Source organism: Mixophyes fleayi, chromosome 6 (assembly GCF_038048845.1).
Source record: "Mixophyes fleayi isolate aMixFle1 chromosome 6, aMixFle1.hap1, whole genome shotgun sequence".
Classification (NCBI taxonomy): Eukaryota; Metazoa; Chordata; class Amphibia; order Anura; family Limnodynastidae; genus Mixophyes; species Mixophyes fleayi.
The window spans coordinates 19479661-19500588 of NC_134407.1; the positions used below are offsets into that span (position 1 = coordinate 19479661).

Consider the following 20928-nt stretch of genomic DNA (forward strand, 5'->3'; position numbering starts at 1 on the left):
AGATGTTGCTTATTGCTGGGAGTAAAAGCAAGTCAAATGTAGTCCAATGTTTGTCCAACTGTGTTGTCTAACTGTGCATTTTCGTCCACTTTGTGAGAAAATCCCACTTAGTGCAGAAATCACACACGTCTAACCCCACATACGTCTCCCCATAGTATATATATATATATACTTACGTACGTATCTCCTCTCTTAGGAAAACAGACTGTCTAGTGTCATAGTAGAAGCATTTTCCTCCATAAGACAACATACACCACCGGTAACAATGGCGTTCACCCAATCCAAACAGAGATAATTAATGTTTACATCAAGTATTCAGGTTATTAATTAGCACTGGGAGCTAATGAATACGCTCTCTCAGTTTCTATTGAATATTAAACATTCCATTAAGTCATGACATATTTACAATTTATTTTCTGCCTGTGCACTGCATGAATGTGTAGCAGAAGTAGTATTATAAATATATTGGGCCTATACACTGTATGGACAAATGTATATGGCCACACCTGTTAATTATTGAATTGAGGTGTTTCAATCAGACCCGTTGCCAGAGCTGTGTAAAATCAAGCACCTAGCCGTGCAGTCTCCATTTGTAAACATTTGTGATACAAAATGGGTCATTCTGAAGAGCTCAGTGACTTCAAGCAGGGTACTGTGATAGGATGCCACCTTTATAATAAGACGTTTCGTGAAATTTCATCCCTGCTGGATATTCCACGGTCAACTATGAGTGATATTATTAGAAAGTGGAAGCATTTAGGAACAACAGCAACTCAGCCACAAAGCAGAAGACCACATAAAATCATAGATCGGGGTCAACGACTACTAAGGCGCATGGTGTGTAATAGTCGCCAACAATCTGCTGATTCCATAGCTGAAGAGTTCTGAACCTCCACTGGCATTAATATAAGCACAAAAACTGTGCGGCGGGAGCTTAATGGAATGGGTTTCCATGACCGAGCAGCTGCATGCAAGCCTCACATCACCAAGACCAATGCCAAGCGTTGGATAGAGTGGTGTAAAGCACACCGGCACTGGACTGTGGAGCAGTGGAAACGTGTTCTGTGGAGTGATGAATCACACTTCTCTGTTTGACAGTCAAATGGGCGAGTCTGGGTTTGGTGGATGCCAGGAGAACGTTAACTGTCCGTCTGCATTATGCCAACTGTGAATCTTGGTGGAGGAGAGATAACGGTATGGGGATGTTTTTCAGGGTTTGGGCTAGGCCCCCTATCTCCAGTGAATGGCAATCTTAATGCTTCAGCATACCAAGTCATTTTGGACAATGCTATGTGCCAACAGTTTGGGAAAGGCCCTTTTCTATTCCAACATGACTGTGCCTTAGTGTAGAGAACTTGACTGGCCCACACAGAGCCCTGACCCCAACTCCATTGAACACCTTTGGGATGAACTGGAACGGAGATTGTGAGGCAGGCCTTCTCGTCCAACATCAGTGCCTGACCTCATAAATGCTCTACAGAATAAATGGGCACAAATTCCCACAGAACATCTTGTGGAGCCTTCCAAGAAGAGTGGAAGCTGTTATCGCTGCAAAAGGGGGACCAATTCCATATTAAAGTATATGTATGTGAATACAATGTCATTACAGTCCCTGTTGGTGTAATGGTCACGCAAATACTTTTGTCCATATAGTGTATATAAGCAATAATACTTTGTAAACATTTGTTTTCCTAGGAAAAAACAAATATACTATTTGGCTTGATATATTACAGGAGATATAACTCTTTGCATACGAAAGAAATTAACAAAAACATTTTTTTTTAAATAGATGCACAAAATCCTGCATTATCAATCAGCCAAACAGAAGCAGTTATCTAGTGCTGGTGATCATAGTAAATCAGCATATAGGCTGGTGCAAATAGTACGGCTGTAAAAGGAGTATCTGCGTCTCGATCTGGATCAGCAATTCTGCAAATGCGCCCTTAAGGCTAGATTTACTAAGCTGCGGGTTTGAAAAAGTGGGGATGTTGCCTATAGCAACCAATCAGATTCAAGCTTTCATTTATTTAGTGCTTTCTACAAAATGACAGCTAGAATCTGATTGGTTGCTATAGGCAACATCCCCACTTTTTCAAACCCGCAGCTTAGTAAATCTAGCCCTTAGTGCGCTTGGCCTTCCATACAAGCCTCTTTATACACAAGCAGGCGCAAATGTGGATGAGTGCTACTCTGCGTTGGTATCCACAAGGGCTTATTTGTGGGGACACGCAGAGGAAATTCACACAATGTAAGCTATGCAAACAGGTGCACAATCAGCTAAGGCACATTGGGCCTGATTCATCCAGTCCAACCAAAAGAAAAAAATAATAAGTTATTGTTACCTGTTAATAATACGGTCATAAAAAAATATATATCTTTTTACATTTGCTCTTGATTGCAAACACATGTTCTAGCATGGACACACAGCCGTCATCACTATCACTCGGCACTTACACTGGCTCCGATACGGCTAAAAATTCCGTACTTCAGAGAAGCCCAGAGCTTGAATTGGACAGATGTGCGAGCACTCAAACTTGGCCACGCCCTTACTGTACATTGACTACGTGCATACGTCCTTTTCCTACCCCATTCCACCCATGAAATCGTAGGCTGTCGGAAGTGTCCTTTGTGCTCGAAGATTAATTGTATACACTTGCGGTCACTGTCCGTTCTGAGCATGCGCCGTTTACATTCCTTAATGAATCAAAACCATTATGTTCATCCATCTTACTCATTAATAATTCCTAAAGCTCTTCACAATGCCACCTACAGCAGCAACTGTGCCAAGGTTTTTCCCACATTAATCAGAATGTTTACATAACCTATATGTTGCAAGCTATGCAGTATATACACCTGCACACTATTTGGACCCCACCTATGTACAAATATGAAGATATACTGTCCTCTATATCATAATCTGTAAAGGAGTCAGTACTAGTTGTGGTGAATATCAAGCGACAACACTGCTGGACCAAGAAGGTGATCTCATTCAATAACGATGTTGAGTGCCAGGACCAACAGCCAGGGAATAAGGGTCAAGTTGCCCATAGGTGCAGCAATTTGGGCAACCAATGTCGTCACTTCAGAGAAAATAGGTTTTGAATCAGGATTCACAATCGACTTCGGAGTGAAATAATGACAGTCAGAACAAGAATTCAATAGTTCTTACCAACGATCAACATAAAATACTTTGTAAGGACAGTGAGAACAAAACCTGAAATGTGTTTTCTAATTACAAATAAAAACAGACAATAATTGATTATATTAAGTATTTACTCCCTTTTTTTTTAATCTTGAGAGTTTCTCAATGATTTTTCTTTTTGCGGCTGCTGAACTAAATCTTCTTCCAAGATCTACATCTGCAGTACGTTTTCCTCCAAGATATGTCTATATCTTGCTCAACCCAATTTACTTTCTATTATAGGTGTTATAGTTCCTGTACCAGAGAAACAGGATGTAGTCGGAATGTCAACAACAAACATACTAACACTATAATGCAGACAGTCAGAATGTTTACAGTTGAAAGGTCGACATGTTCATTAGGTCGACAGGGTTAAATTATCGACATTGTGACTGTCAAGTGGTTGAAAAGTTGACAGTCACAATGATGACATAAAGCATTACATTTAAACCGACAATACTGCATTATGGCAGGGGGACTCCACACTGCAGGTTTCCCTGCCATAGCGCCACCAGCCCCAGCTAGCAAAGTCTAGTGCTGCTTTTTGTCCCCCCTATTCTGCTGGTACCAGGCTAGGCTGGCAGCGCTAGGATTGATTAAGTTGTTCTGGGGGAGTAACACTTTTTTTTTTTTTTTTTTAAAAGTACATTTAAGTCCTTGTCTTCCTCTTTTTATTTAAACTGTATTGACGGTTTAAATGTAATGCTTTATGTCAACATTGTGACTGTCGACATTCTGACTGTCAACTGGTTTATTGTTGACATTTCATACCCAACCCCAACCTTCATAAAAAGGATAGTGTTCTTGGGACAATGCGCAGTGTTCGGCTTGAGGAAGATACTGTTTGGAAAAGCATTAACCATATATGGGACTCCTTATACAAGTGTTTTTATTTGAAAATTGGTTGCTGTGTGGAGTTTGTATGTTCTCCCTGTGTTTGCGTGGGTTTCCTCCGGGTGCTCCGGTTTCCTTCCACACTCCAAAAACATACTGGTAGGTTAATTGGCTGTTATCAAGATTGGCCCTGGTCTCTCCCCCTCTGTCTATGTGTCTATATTAGGGAATTTAAACTGTAAGCTCCAATGGGGCAGGGACTGATGTGAATGAGTTCTCTGTACAGCGCTGCGGAATTAGTGGCGCTATATAAATAAATGATGATGATGATGATGATGATGATGATGAAACCCTTAAATTGTAGATTATGCTACGTGACCTCTAAAGACAACAAACTGCTCCAGGCTTAAATCATATGTAGTTCATTTTATTTATTTGTAGTTAAGGAAAATCTTTAGTGTTGTTTTTTATAGGAGTATTTTATGTCAATCAGTGGCAAGAAATCTTAAACAAATGCAATTTCACTGAATAATGGAAGAATATGAAAATATGAAAAATACCAAGTGACAGGACATGTCCTACCTGGTCAACCACAGATCTGCCCAGATGCGGACAGCATGATAAATATACAAGTTTAATTTAACACCTACGTTTAAAAATATTTTAGAAGTAAGAATCTGCAAGGAAGAAATGTTGGTGAAAACATAGTAGGTCCACAACATAATCTTATTTTCTGGTACAGTCTAAACACTTTGATAGTGAAGAACAGACAACATTATAAACCTCACCTTTAAGTTGCTGGAGCTCCAAGTCCAAACTTTCAATGTTTGAGTCACAAAACTCCAAGTTCTCGATAGTTTCTGCTCTCGTCACCTCGTCCTGGTCTTCATCCTCGAGCATTAAGCAAAGTTCGTCCCGAGTATTTCTGTATACCTCCAGTTCCCTTTCCACATCTTCTATCTTTAAAAGTAAAAATGGGCAAGGGGCGCTTTCCGCTTTGTCCACCTCTTCTAAGTCATCAGGGGTATCCATCACATCTGGATTGTCAGAAAGCAAGAAGTTTTCATCGGGCGTGGTGGCCCGTCTTGGAAGTGGATTTGGCGATGGTGTATTTCTTTGACTGTTTGGTGGTGGCAGTGGAGCAGGTCTAGAGGGTCGGAGTGTAAGAATTGGGGGCACACTTTCTGTATAGTCTGTTGTATGTAAATTACTCTTTGGAGACAAAGAGGAGTTTGATCGAACGTGAGGACGCGGAGGTGGAGGTCTTAGTATTTTTCTTTTCTCGGGTGATTTTTGAGGCTTCATCAACTGTGGTGATCCCCGGATAATGTCGGTTTCACAATTATAATCCACGATTGAAAAATGACGAGAAACTTTGTTGTTACCATTATTCCTAGGGTTTGAGAGGCTCTTTTCAAATTGGGAAAGCTGCTCAGTGAGCTTGGAGTCCAAGTCAATTAGATCAGGTCCAGTACTCTCTCTATAAACATCATTAGCTGGGCTCCCTCGTCCTGTTGTCCACGATCTTGACCAAGAGCTGGGATTATCCCGTTTCGTCTTGGAATTAGAAGAAGTCTTTGATTTTTTCCTGTGGTCCTCCAACCAGTGAACTATGTCTTGAAGTGGAACACTGTTCTTTCTGTTTTTTGACCTTACATTAGAACTATTCTGGGATGAACATATTTCATCTGTGGTCATTGACAATGTCTTCTTTAAAGACAATTTCTCTTGTGCCCCATTCGATAAACAGGTTCTACCTCTTCTGTCTTTAACCCCTGTCGTAAATAGACTGTGTTCCTTAGGCCTTTGCACAGGTGTTTGTGATGTTGAAGGACTATATCTTGTACTCTGTTGACAAGGGGGTAGTTGAGACGTTGAACTATTTATGGTGTCATAGTCACTTTGAATCACTTCATTACTGAGTTTTACATTTGGCTCTGGACTTTGGAGATTCTCCTGAGTTTCATGAATGATGGATGATGATGATGAATGGTCTATGTGGACGTCCCAATAAAGGGGATCGGTTCCACTGCGTTCGTATGAAGGGGACATGTCAAGATAACAGATTGGAGCTTTTGGAACAGAACTCTCTGGTTCTACTGGTTGCTCCTCATGAAAAGATTCTTCTTTAGGCTCGAATTTTACAAATCTGTAAGGGAAAATTCCCCTATTTCCATATAATTCGCCTTCCAGCCACCCATCCTCTAATGTGCTAATTATTCGAATTCTGTCTCCCACATCAAAATCAAGTTCTCTCTGTTCCATAGCCTGAAATTTGTACAGGGCAATTGCAAACGTCCCCTCTTCATCCTCAAAATCTATGATTGTATCGTGGTCCTTTTTCTGGATTATTTCGGCTGTCTCGTCATGATTAAAGTCCTCTGTGTCATCCGAGAGATTCCCACTATGAACAACTCTTAAAGGGTTCAACAGCTCTACGAAACCTTCCGGGAAAATTCCTCTCCTTCCTTTCAGTTCCCCCTCGAACCAACCAGGTTCCGGAACTCCAGTTATGGTGATGATGTCTCCTTCCCTAAAATCTAGCTCTTCTTCCAGCTGGGCAGAAAGTCCCATTATTGCCCTTGCCTGGCCAATGGCATGACTTGGGAGCTCAACGGTCAAGTTTTGGCAAAGCTGACGGCTCCGGGAGGATAGGAAGAATTCCTGGACACACGATAGTGGGAAAAACCCTCTTGAGCCCCAACAATTCCTCCCTTGCAGCCAGCTGGAAGCCAGAGATCCCTCCAACACCACAAGATCCCCTGGAGGAAATAAAAAAACAAAAAAGTATAATACAAATTAGTATAAAATACAGTGGAATGTGAAGATCAACCAGCATGAATCATGAGCCTTTATTTATGAATCAGAAATAAATACTTGAATATAAACTCATTGTTAAACCTAGACAGTTAAAATATATGGAAATAAAATATGAAGTATCAGCCAGGAGCGCCATCTGCTGGTAGTGTGATGAAGTACCGTAATTCACCAAGTTCGATTAGTCAATATTATTACTGCATTCTATAAAGCACTTAAATGGGAGTGATCGTGAATCCAAATATTCAGAAGGCTCCTAGTTACAATGAGAATGTCAAATATTTGGGCAGCACGGTGGCTCAGTGGTTAGCACTTCTGCCTTACAGCCCTGGAGTCATGAGTTCGATTTCTGACCATGGCCTTATCTGAGAGGAGTGCTCCGGTTTCCTCTTACACTCCAAAAAAATACTAGTAGGTTAATTGGCTGCTATCAAATTGACCCTAGTCTGTGTGTGTGTTTGGGAATTTAGACTGTAAGCTCCAATGGAGCAGGGACTGATGTGAATGAGTCCTCTGTACAGCGCTGCGGAATTAGTGGCGCTATATAAATAAATAAATGATGATGATGATGATGATGATGATGATGATGATGATAATATTTGCAGCAGAATGTAATTTATCAATACGAGTACAAGCTGCCTTTTGAAGGATGAATTTAAAATGGATGTATAAACCATATATGACAACACAGTGCCACCATCTGGACTAGTTTTTTTGATCAAGCACAACATTGCTAAAAAAAAACGGTGCCCGTACATTACATTTTAGTCGTGGAATTGTTTCAATTTTGAATTGTACAGAAAAATGTCATTATGTGGGAGACATGCCATCAAATCCAATCAGATCAGATCATTTTTAGACGAAATACATTCTATAATGAAAACCCGTGACTGGTTTGTGACAGACTGTACAGTGCGCGAGTAACTTAAGCCAGTATCAACAAACATCTCCCACACTTGGAATCGTGGGTCCGATTGTTAATGCAGAGTTCTCAGAATACAGACAACGCAAAGTTCCTTCATTAACAGTCTCTAGTCCAGAGCTATCAGGATGTGTAAAGCACATCTATATCTTCAAAGACTCTGGTAGAATTTTCCACCTTCCTCTAACATAGTAATGTGAGGTGGGTGCTGGAGTAATTTCAAACAGAATATACACAATGACATGCTGAAGTCAGAAGACAGAGGTGGACCTACACAAACAGCTTAAAATAAAAAAGGTGGACGGGCTCTGGCTTGGACCCCGTGCGGGGGACATGTCTTTGCTTGAACTCCTCGCTCTGTTACCATAAAAGCCACTTTAACGGCATAATCATAATCCATTTTGCATCCTGCAAAGAATATTGCAACAGAACCCAGTCGACCCTGAAGATTTGTTTAGAAAGTCCTCAGTAACCTCACCCAGCTGTCTACCAGATGTCCCTCACGGTACTACTGCAACACCTCGGACAGAGTTGGAGCACAGCTAGGTAAGCTTCTACCATCTGTCCATTTGGAGAATCTCAGACTAACCCCATTGTGGCCTGTTAAATACTCAAGTGGTGGCTCCACGTTTCCCCGTTGAAATTTAAACTTTACTTTTTGACCCAAAACAAATGCCTCGGAAGAGCCTTAATACCCAATAGACAGGGCAGCTATCTCAATATCATTTACTGGCCGATGTTTGCTTAATATTATTACTAAGACATTACTTGGACTATTTATCTGCACAGACCCGAGGTCTGCAATACCCGAATTTATCGGATCTCTGCTGCCACCATTGCTCTGATTTATCTGTGCCGCTGGGCATGGGCAGGGCTTGTCACCTCTGCCAACATTTAGAGAAGTGTTGGTCTGGACTGGACTGTGCTACATTGTATTCCCGATCGGTGAGGATACCAATGCTCTATAGCTGCAACTATATCTAAAGGTCCACAAGAGGCCGCTTTACAATCTTCAGGGGAAACATTATATACCAGAAACCATGGATTCCAGCCAAACCTCAACATAATCACATTGGAGGATTCTCAATCAAGTGATCCAGTGGCTCTTCAATTTTCTTTAATAAAAAGGGAGTAGAAGCCTCTTGGGAAACGCGGGTACTGTCGTTGAGACAGAAGGGATTTCAACTAGAGTCTAGCAGGGGGAATATTGTTAAATTGAGACCATAAGCACTAGGTTTTATAAAAAAGAAACAAAGTCTATTGGATTTAAAGGGCATGTCTGTGGCTGTTATGAACAGCACGGTGGCTAAGTGTTAGGGCAGCACGGTGGCTTAGTGGTTAGCACTTCTGCCTTCCAGCACTGGGGTCATGAGTTCAATTCCCGACCATGCCCTTATCTGTGAGGAGTTTGTATGTTCTCCCTGTGTTTGCGTAGGTTTCCTCCGGGTGCTCCGGTTTCCTGCCACACTCCAAAAATATACTGGTAGGTTAATTGGCTGCTAACAATTTGACCCTAGTCTGTCTGTGTCTGTGTTTTAGGGAACTCAAACCCCAATGGGGCAGGGACTGGTGTGAGAGAGTTCTCTGTACAGCGCTGCAGAATTAGTGGCGCTATATAAATAAATGATGATGATGATAAGGTTACAGACCACAGACCAGAATCCCTGCAAGAGGGCCATATATGGGAGTCTGATTCTTGACAACCTCTCCAGAACAGAGGGGAAATGGGGGTTGGAGGTAAATTTTATGGAGCCTAGAAGGGACTAGGTACCAGCAGTGCAAGAGTTTATAGGTATTTTCTTTAATGGCGACACTGATGGATGACTTGGTTACCTCCTCCAGATATCTGTCTAATCTTCTCTCTGAAGTCACTTTTCCAGTTTTGAGACTCCGTAGAGGTCAACATGGAGTAAAATAACGAAGACAGAAGGGCTCTAAATGAGTGACGCCGGCAGTGGTGGGTAATGGTCTACCAGAAATTCTGGTGGAGGAGATCTTGCAATTTGCAAGTATTGGTGAAAAGTAAAATTCGGGGGATCATAAGTGAATTGTTGAATGTGGGGATTATCCCAGTCATTGGGAAATCCGATACCAGCTTTTGAGGAGAGGCAAAAACATGACAAGGGAAAGGCCATGATCCTGCTTATACCAGAGTTGCATAAGAGGGTACCTGAGCTAAATTTAATTTTGACACATCCTTGGAAAGTATCCCTATGCCCTGAATGAGTCTCTTATATAAGACACTAGTAACAAGCGGCGTCTTGCTCAAGCCCTCGAGGAATATTTTGCTCTAAACACCAGGAGATCCAGTAATAAACAGACGTTACACATGATTAAGGCTCAACTCTTATTTATCTTCTCAAGGTTACTTTTTCAAGGTTCTTCTCTGGTGCCCACTTCCTTTCCCTTTCTCCTTCCACCCTTACCCCAATTTATTATTCCTTATAAAAATGAAACATGTATAATGAAATGTCTCGGTGAGAATTGCTTGTATAGCCTTGTAACACAAATGGTTTTATTAATTGATTTGTGATATCCATAGATCGTGTTATAGAATGCTGTGGTTATTATAGAACACGTTTCTGTCTGCATAGAATCATTTGTAATCTAACCGATCAAATAAACGGTAATATATGTTGTTCAATATTACCCTGAAATTTCACTACAGCTCCTAACACGTCATTAGGATGGTGCCCTAATAGGAACAGACACAGATCATAACGATGACATCACTGTGACATCACTGGCCCAGTCCTGTGTATCAATCAATCCACACTTCTGCAAAGCAAGACTGACAAGCCATCAGTCACTCTATGTCTGCTTTGTTAGGGAAGCAGACATAACAATGTTCTGCAACGGAGGGAAAGCGGATAGATGGTTCGATACATATTAATGTCAAATAGTGGCTTTGCTTGCTCTTTGCAGGATTATCCAGTTAAATAGCACACTTTCCCTTTCGCCACCCCTTGGTCAGTTTTGAAAATTTTATTTACACACGCCCACCCGGTGATTCATCTTTGACCAAGCATGGTTACGGAGCTCGCAATTTGTAATCCCGCATTTCCTTGCAGTTCTACTGCCTGTCTAATACACTGTAAGGTATTATGTGTGATAACAATGTGATAACCATGTGATGCCACTATTATGTCTATCATATTATAGTTTGTTGAAGGGGCAGGAGAGTGTAGGGTTACACGGGTGTCAGATCAGATACCACCCAGGCTGAGACCAGGGGTCATTTGTGAAGTGCTCTCAATACGCACACTGCAAAACACTTTGGCTTTGTACCATTGCATCAGCATGGTTCACTTAGCGCACATCAAAGTGCACAACTTCTCTACACTCTCAGAAGCCTACGCACATATGTGGAGAGAATGAGGGGATCACAAAGGTAAGTAAATATGGGAGTCAGGCTCCATTACATTGGGCAACGTGAAGGATTGTATTACTACGCTCTGATAGGACACGTGCTTTATGTGCACCAAGTAAAGGACAAGACCTCACGGCCGTAACCAGGGCTGTGCGATAGGGGCGACCACCCAGGACGCAACTCTGAAGAGGAGGGGGTGCCTACTTTATGCACATCTAAGGTTCAATTGGTTAAAATTGACGGATGGGGGGGAGGGGGGAGGGGGCAACATTTTTGTTTCATTTTTGTTTCTCGCCCCAGGTGCTAGGATTGTAAGTTACAGCTCAACCTCACGGCATCGCCTCTGAGCAGATGCATGATCTAAGTCCTCTTCTAGAAGCTGAAACGACTCGTGTCCCCCTCCAACAGTGAAAGACCCCCTCCTTACGCACCAGAAAGGGTCATCTTGCTCCACAAAGGGGAAAGTATTAAGGGCAGTGCTAAAAATGTTATTTCAACTGAAGAACCCTTGAAAAGTAAACTAAAGTTAATATTAAAGTAAAGGTTCCTGGTCCTGGCAATTATTTTGATCCATTCATGCAAACACCAAATATAAAAATATAATAATAATAATAATAATAATAATAATAATAATAATAATAATAATAATAAAAAAAAAAAAAAAAGCGAAACGAAACAGACATCGTACGACAATTTTAGGAAACAGGCTATAATGGAGACATTACGGTAAGCAGACATGATTACCTCTCTGGAGGCAGAGGGCTCCGGGCTCATGGGAAGTGAAGTCACTGCTGCAGGCATAAAGCTTTTCTCCGTGTTTGACGGTGGGGATCGTTAGCGCTTCCACAAAACTGACAGGAAACTGCCCTATAAAACACGGAAACCACACATTTAAGGCAAATCTATAAATGAACCACACTACAAAATGATCAAACATCAATCAGCTGTAACTCTACACAGATCCGTTCATATTTAGCTGTTCTGGTTCAAAAGTCTCCTGCATTACATTCCCACAGGTGAAACCTTTATATTCATAGGTATATATTTGCCGCCCGCACCCCCTCAGGTTCCCACTTCTCAGAGGGCAGGATATACACCCCAAGATATCCGGACTCCGCATTAACCGCTGCCACTTTTTTCCCAGTGGCCAGATCGGACACGTGCGTTCAATGTGCTTCAGGAAAGTTTTTGTTTTATTTTATAAATAACTATGAAAATTAGAAAACATAACCACCCTTTTTCTTTTTTATTATCTTGTGTTAATAAATGTAACTTGTGTAAAAAGTTTACATTTTGTTCATTATTACTTTTTTTAATAGTGTATATGATGCTCCACCCCACAGGGTAATTTTCATTCCAACAAACAACCGGGTGGCTATAATTATTTGAATCCTAGAAGAGGTCTACGGTTGGAATTTGAGTTGTTAAAGAAATAACAAAATACAGGTTTCTTTACACAGAAGATCTAATAAGAAAATTCCACAATACATACGTGAAAGTTCTCATATACTGACAGAATTTAAGATATTTTATGCTGTATTTACCCTTGTAGTTTTAAAACTGACAAAATCTCAATGTGCGTCTTTCAAGGGCCTTAAAGCTGCATTATCACCTAATGTTCGGCTGAAAAAACTGTAGTGTGTACCCAGCTGATTATTGGGCCAATCACACGATAAATGACTGTTCGGCCCGATATCGCATAAGTGTGTACGCTCCAACGATGAGCGATTATTGGTCCAAAGCTCATCATATCATTTGATTTGATTTTTAAACCGCACTAAAAATCTCGTTCGACGATGGAACGATGTCGTTCCAATACTGCAGTGTGTAAGCACGCAGGACCGGCAGTGTCCATAGATCTCTATGGAGTGTGCAGAGTCACCATCTTTTCAGCCGATGGTTATGACAGATGAAGAACATAGATCCGAAGGTAAATCGTGTCCAACATGTAAAGTGTGTACACAGGAATCGGCTGCCGATCAGGGACCTTTCAGTCATTGGTAAAATCGTTAAGGATATCGCATCAGGGAGAAATTTTGCAGTGCGTACCCAGCCTTAATTGTTACTAATCTGTTCCCTCTTCGCTCAGAAGTTGTCGCTGCTGGAGGAAGAGGTCTGAGTGGGAGGACCAATCAGAAACCACAACCTCAGATACTGTGGCTTCTGATTGGTCCTCCATATCAATCCGCCCGCCCCTCCAGAGACAGGTTAAAATGGTGCATGTTTTGCCGGAGAGGTGGAAATACTGCTTTAAGCCCATTTATGTAGGCAGACCCACACATAATCATAATCAATGTTATCCTTCTGTGTGATCCTTTGTGTTCAGTGAAAGCCCGGCACATACAGCAACTTTTAGCCAAGTTAGCCTAAATCCGCGACAGTGACTCACAAATTGGTCAGACGTGGTCAGATGTAAAGTTAGGAATTCTGCTGTCCATTAAAAAGAATTCTGAAATGTTTACATAGATATTGAGGGATGTTATCAGTGGGATAAGAGGGCTTGTATTTTAGGTGTTGTGGTCCTTTAAAAAAAATGTCTCTTCCCCATTATAAGAAACTTCGGTGTGAAAAACAAGAACTACAAATGAATGGACACATTCAAGAGTTGATCCTAAACATGTTTAAAAACACATTTTACCTGTGATCCCCTCCTTATTTCCCAACAGCCAAAACTCGTCTATCACACTCAGAACTTCAATGACGTCCCCAGCAAAGAGAGTCAGCTCCTCCGACACACTGGGGCTAAAGTCAAAGATCGCACGAACCACCGAGCCGACCTCCATACCTGTGGAACAGAAAACACGTTACTGAATATGGCTCACGTTCATGGAATCACTGTGTACATAGAAGAACGGCATTATCTGACCTGTGGTGGGCTCAGGGTCAGTTTATATCATGGTCAGTTAATATTAACGTCACCACTTCACTTAACAACCAGAACCTCAGTTACTAAAACTGCTTACAGAACCAAATAGGTACTGCACACCTGTGCAAGTGTTAGTAGTCGTGGCGGCCGCGGGCACCCTGCCGCGACTCTCACCTCCTTCCTGTAGGCGTCCCGGCTGTCGCTATGACGACCGGGACGTCACTTCCGGGAATCACCCGACCGTTGCCAAGGCAACGGCCGGATACCAACAACAGTAGCGCCACGTCCCGGCGGCTAGGGACAGCCGGGCGCGTGCTCGTGACCCCTGACCTCAGCTTGTTCATTGGTACCGTTGTCTGCTGCCGGCCCCTGATCTCTGCTTGGATCTCACTCCGCTTGCCTGGGGTCTCCCCAGCCGGTACACACTTCACGACCCTCTACCAGTCTGCAGCGCAGTCTGTCCCCACCATCAGGGGCTCCAGTGAAAACCTGACTGGTGGAGTAGACTCCGGGTTGTGTTGTGCCGACTGGCGGGGTTCCTAACAGCAAGCTTCATATCAGAGGTATCAAATATCATTGTTATTATTAGTAAACAACGCATGTACTAAAACAAGCTCAGTCCCATCCGGTGGTCATCTATTCCCCGATTTCCCGTCATGCCCTAATTTTCGGTTAAGAAAAATATAGGGGAATACGATTTTTTTTTAGAAAGTATTGAACATTTCTTAATAGGTCTTATTCTTTACCAGCTACACATTACTATTTCTAAATATAGTATGAAAAGAAGTTGGATGTATTGACCCCGTTTCATATAGAGGAGAGTTTGAACTCCGATAAACTACTGACAAACTCTCTTGTCCGCAGTTTTCCACTTCCCCTCGTTCCCTTCCTCAAAACATGACACAGGCCCCAGTCCTCACACACACACACACACACACACACAACAGGAGACAGACTCACACAAGAGCAACACACTTACACCCTAACATACTCTGTGCTGCTGTGGGCATGCAAAAGATTTGCCTGGCTGCATGTGGAACCCTCTATCCCCCTACCTCAAAACGGAAGACCCTTTGGTCGAGCACAATATAAAGACTGAATACAGACACTAGTCAAGCACCGTAAAAAAAAACAAACAATAATTTCTTTGTTCTTCAATTGGGCTGTCTAATGATAACACTTTTAAACAACTCTTTCACCTCAACAAGATATTCCATTATAAAAATGTGGGGGTGTCACAAGACTGCTACATGAAGTACTGCTGAACAACTTACTGATAACTACTGTAATGTATAGTACACAGATAATACAAGCCATATACCATTATCTCTGCAATTAGTGGATAGACTATCCTACGTACACAGAGACTTATCTAACCGGATTGCTGTTCATAACTTAAATGTCTCTTTTAGATCTGATCCCCTGTCCCTCTCTCCTTTTAAACATTTCCATTTATAGATCAAAGGCATTATAAAAGAAGGTTTGTTATTTTAATCCCTGACCTCAAAATAATAAGAGCATTATTTGTAAACATTGTTAATAGTCATTCCATTGTCCTGTGGTTGAAAAACAATGTTTAAAACTTGTAGCTCAGGGATGGGCAACCCCAATACCCTTCAAAGTCCATAGGAACGTCTCTATAGCCTGCAAAAAGGCCGCTCATTACCATTAATCTCAGTAATAAATTAAAACAATCATTTAATCAAAGAAAGAGACACCTATCAGTAATGACAAATCAGCAGGCGTTATAAGCAAGTGTTACAAGCTGTAACTATCATCTGACAAAGCCAGGAGGAGCTGGGGGTTGCAGGTGAAGGGTTGGAAGCCGACCTGTGGCGATTAGGGACAGGTGAAACCACTGTCTTTACAATGCAAATGTTACCAAGAACAAAGGCAGTTACAGATCTGTAGACTCATCATCTCCCGCATTGACTATTGCAATTCCCTCCTTACTGGTCTTCCCAAAAACAGACTCAAACCCCTACAATCTATTTTGCACGCTGCGGCAAGACTGATTTTCCTTGCAAATCGTTATTCCTCTGTTGAATCACTCTGTATGTCTCTACACTGGCTGCCTGTTTTGTACCGAATCCAATATAAAATACTTTTACTAACCTACAAGGCCACCAACAAAGCTGCACCAACATACATCTCCTCTCTTGTCTCAAAATATCTCCCAACTCGGCAACTCCGATCTACGTCTCTCATCCACCCTCATTACATCCTCCCATTCCCGGTTACAGGACTTTTTTCGGGCTGCACCCACTCTATGGAATTCTCTCCCTCGCACAATAAGACTCTCCTCTGGTCTACAAGCTTTCAAGCGTTCTCTGAAAACCCACCTCTTCAGACAAGCTTATAATATTCCTCAACCACCCTCTTAACCTCACCGCCTTTAGCCTGTTACACAATTTCACACAAGATAACTACCCCCTGACCAACATTGTTGTGTGAGGGGATCATTTAGCTTATGAGTCACTTTTACCTTTGCAGTCTGGCTGGGCCAAAATGCAAAATGTAGACTTAACCTCATGTGTCAATCTCCCATTGTCCCATTGATTGTAAGCTTGCGACCAGGGCCTTCTCACCTCTTTGTCTGTTTTACCCATTTTGTTTATTAGTTTATTATGTTTGTCCCCAATTGTAAAGCGCTACGGAATATGTTGGCGCTATATAAATAAATGATGATGATGATAATAGTATCATAGTTTGTAAGCTGTTAACATCCGTGAATTTAAGCTGCCATTTAATCCCTCAGGTAATTCAGGGACTTTTGGACATCATCTAGACTAAAGGAAATAACAATTCCAAATGCAATGAACACAGATTACATATACCAGTTATCAGGTATTGTGATGTATCATTGCAATATGCAGTTAGAACAAGTTTGCAGCAATGACAATCGCACACTCTGGGCCTGAGTCATTAAGGAGAGCAAAGCATAAAAAAAGAAGTAACTTTGCACCTGGGCAAAACCATGTTGCATTGGAGGGGAGGTCAATTTAAAATGTGGGGACAGATTTATAGTTGGGGTAGGGCATGTCCTAGATCAACTTTAAATGTCAGTGTAAAAATAAAGCTATCAAGTATTTGTGTGCTAGATGAAAAATCAGCAACGTGTAAAATAATAAACTAATTTGCACCCCTTGCATTGTAAAATGGTTTTGCCCAGCAGAACATTTACTTCTTTTTTTTGCCTTACTTTCCTTAATGACTCAGGCCCTCTAACTGCAGAGCTGCACATGTCCACACACAAGCAGCCAAAAGATTGTTCAGCGAACATCAGGTCACAACACACGACCGGTTATTATACAGACGAGTTCGTCTACAGATTATCCCCAGTTGTTGTAGCAGGTAGGCGGGAGGAGATCCCACTAATATAACCAGTCAGGGTAAGGATGTTGGCTGAATCTGAGGAAGGAAACGGGAGAGGGAAACCGTGCAGAGTTCGTTTTCCTGTTCAGTGCTAATTCCAAAGAGAGGCGAGAGTGCAGGAAAGGGTTAAACAATAACCACTAGAAGCCTGAAAAAGATGGTAAAACTTGTGGGGGGGGGGACGTCAAACATGGGGGAAGCACAAAGTGGAGAGGCACAGCGTAATGGCAAATGGGAGGTAACAGGGTATTTGTTTGTCGGTTTTTTATTTTTTTTGTTTTGATAGAATACGGAGTTAATCTATTCCCACTTCTATAGAATTTCCCCAAGAGTTTCTAATATGAAGAACATTTTGACAAATAAAATAATAATGATTAAACTTTTTCTTTTTTTGAGATGTGGTTTATACTGAACTGTGATAAAAGCAAAACAAGTCAACATTACCAATCTCTACCTTAGCTGAGACAAGATGAATCGCTCTACGCCAGAGGCAGGTTGGTGTCTACTTGGATACAGAGCTGACAATTTTGTGTTAGGCAGGTAGTGATTTACTTTACTGATAAAACTAAGACCCAGGATGGTCTCAATACAATAACGATTATACTCTATAGTATAATAATAGATAGAACATAGGTAACATTCTAACAATATAGATTATAATCTAACAAGAGACAAGAGCCTAAAGAGCGGTCAGGAGATTACTGTGAGATTCAAATGTTCAGCCAAAGTTACAAAGATGGAGCGGAGAATCTGGAGATGCAAACGTGTGTGTCTGTGTGTCAGTCTGTGCCTGTGCCTGTGTGTCGGTCTGTACCTGTGTCTGTGTGTCGGTCTGTGCCTGTGTCTGTGCGCCAGTCTGTGCCTGTGCCTGTGCGCCAGTCTGTGCCTGTGCCTGTGTGCCAGTCTGTGCCTGTGCCTGTGCCTATACGCCAATCTGTGCCTGTGCGCCAGTCTGTGCCTGTGCCTGTACGCCAATCTGTGCCTGTGCGCCAGTCTGTGCCTGTGCGCCATTCTGTGCCTGTGCGCCATTCTGTGCCTGTGCGTCACAACATTACTTGACATATTAAGCAGCACCATCACCTAAGAAACATTTTCCTAAGGAGAACCCACTTCCCCTCCCTGTCAGAGTCCCTGCTGGGGCCTGCTATAGCCTCGCTTCCCAGGGCTCTGCTGGTTCTGGAATACTGAACCAGCATATTTATTTTTTTTAACCTCTAAATGGCTGCTGAGGGTGCATGTGAGGGGGGGACCAATCACAATCACCTAGTCTCCTGGCTTTCCGCCGGCCCATATGATAAACAGACGCGCCCTAGGTAAAAAAAACGTAACTCCAGTTTCGCGGGAGGGACCTTCTTGGAAGACATCGTTCCCAGGCTGTAGCACAGCTTTAAATGTCTGTTATATTTATGGTTCCCTGGACCATCCTCTTTTTTTCCCCCCACTAAAAGACTAACTTACATCGCTTATTTTCCCATAACAAACTCCAAATGAGACCAATATAACCGAATAAGTAAAAAAAGTTTCCTAAAACTGATTTCTCTCATTTTCAATCAAAAAAACATTTACAACCTGAGCAACTGCTGGTCACATGACTGTTCTGTTTGTTTGTTTTTTTATTTCAAACTTAACGGAACCCTTGTTTGTTTATTTCCCTACTTATAATGATAAGAAAGAATAATCATTGCAAGATTATAAAGTGCACTAAATGTGATGTCTGATTGTGAAGAAAAACAGATATTAGCACCAGAAAACGTCAGCATTCTGCACCACAGGAACCACAGCCCACCAGCAGCATGATACACCCCAACATTGTCTGTCCTCTCCCTGCAGCTGAACCTTATGCTTTTGTTTAATACATAAAACCGTTTCCCCTTCATAACACTAATTTTACAATGTTTTTTTTATTTTCTCTCTCTTATGTTGGCGGTCAGTGATGTTTGGACGCTCCCAATGATGTGGAATCCTCTTACAGCTGTGTGACTGCGGGGGCAGTCCAGGTTTAAGGCTTCAGGGATGTCAGCCAATGTCACTAACGAGGCTTCCTTCCTCACTATGGTGCCGGCCAAGGAAACCATTATCATCTCATGAGGTGAAGCCAAGCGGTTTTTTTTCAATTAATAATTACCAATCAGTGAAAGGTTCAGCTTCACCATCCCTCGCATTAACAATGCCCTGGAAAAGTACAAGCTGGACAGGGCTCTGTAAATGTGTCACCACAACACGGTGGAGGCAGCCATTTTGTGAGTTGAACCACAAAATGATATGGTAATATGGTGATATGGTAGGCTGCATTCATGAGAATGCAGCCTACCATATCACTAGCACAACAACAGTTTTGACTTCTATAGGACAGTTTTCTTTTTTGGGGGTGCAAAGGGAGGGGTGTTGATTGGTCATTTGCCCCGGATCCCCTCCGGATATGGGCATGGTTTGGACAGAGGAAAAGTGGTGGCTTGAGTGGATTGGGAAGGTGACAGAATTTGTCCCAACTGTTTGCAGTGGAATATTGAGATGTCTGCAGCGTGATCTAGTGCATCACAAAGTGCCTCAGTGAGCTCACTAGCTCCTAGCGAACTGAGAAGCGTATCCATCGGGTCAGCTGACAAAATGGCTTCCTCCGCTCTGTGTAGGGAACCAGTTACAATTTTTTTTTAAAAAAAATGGTAATGAAATACTTCCCTGGATTCATTTCCCTTTAAATTTTTAAAGCCTAGGGAGACCAGGAATCATGTGGCACACGTCACGCGATACCTCTGAAATATTTACAAGCACATGTCACAATATCACGGATCAGCAACAAGAGAAGGGAAAACGCCAGCTGAGAGACGAGCATATGGAGGACATGGCTTTTTTGATACAACAGAAACAAGTGCAACATATAAATGTCTTTGCTCACTTAAAATTTGCTTTACCTAATACACCCCGCCCCAGTTATTTAGACAGATGTGTGTTTACCACCGCAAGAGACAGGTTTATACACGTCTCTTGTGATTAGTGCAGTATCTCAAAAACTCTACAAACAGAGCAGCTCAGGTTCTCAATGCCAGAACAACACACTACTATCCAGGAATAGCACAGGAAACAAACTACACACACACACACACACACACATACACACACACACACACACACACACACACACACACACACTTCAGTCTTGGACAATTTAGTTACTTGAGTTGCATTTCTATTTTTCATCCAGGGTTGTTTATTTTCACGGGATGCAGAGAAATACACAAAACCAATATCTGGATACAATTTTATCTAGATAAAGAAGGCACAAGAAAGAAGACTACAGACAGCACAAGGGAGCTGTATTATATTATAAAAACAACGGAAAAAGACACCTCTGGTTGGTGATATAAAAAGATAGCTGAGAACCAGGAGGGGAACAGAGGCAGATGATGAAAGGTATTTACTAAGAGCTGCAGGAGAGCAAACACATGGCAGTAACGTCACGTCTCCTGAGCTGGAAAAAACTCATTTAAAACAGATCTAAAAACAGATTTAAAAGATCATCATCAATTTATAGAGCGCCACCAATTTTGCAGCGCTGTACAGAG

The 20928-nt window shown here is 42.0% G+C and overlaps 1 protein-coding gene across 1 annotated transcript in view; it reads right to left on the minus strand.

Moving 5' to 3' along the window:
• DNMBP (dynamin binding protein) overlaps positions 1-20928 on the minus strand; it is a 97953-nt gene that overhangs the window by 58322 nt on the left and 18703 nt on the right. The window contains exons 2-4 of the mRNA XM_075215965.1: positions 13763-13909; positions 11869-11991; positions 4804-6777 (exon numbers count right to left, since the gene is read on the minus strand). Of these exons, the coding sequence (XP_075072066.1) occupies positions 4804-6777; positions 11869-11991; positions 13763-13907 (2242 nt within the window). The 5' untranslated portion in view covers positions 13908-13909. The remainder of the gene's footprint in view (positions 1-4803; positions 6778-11868; positions 11992-13762; positions 13910-20928) is intronic.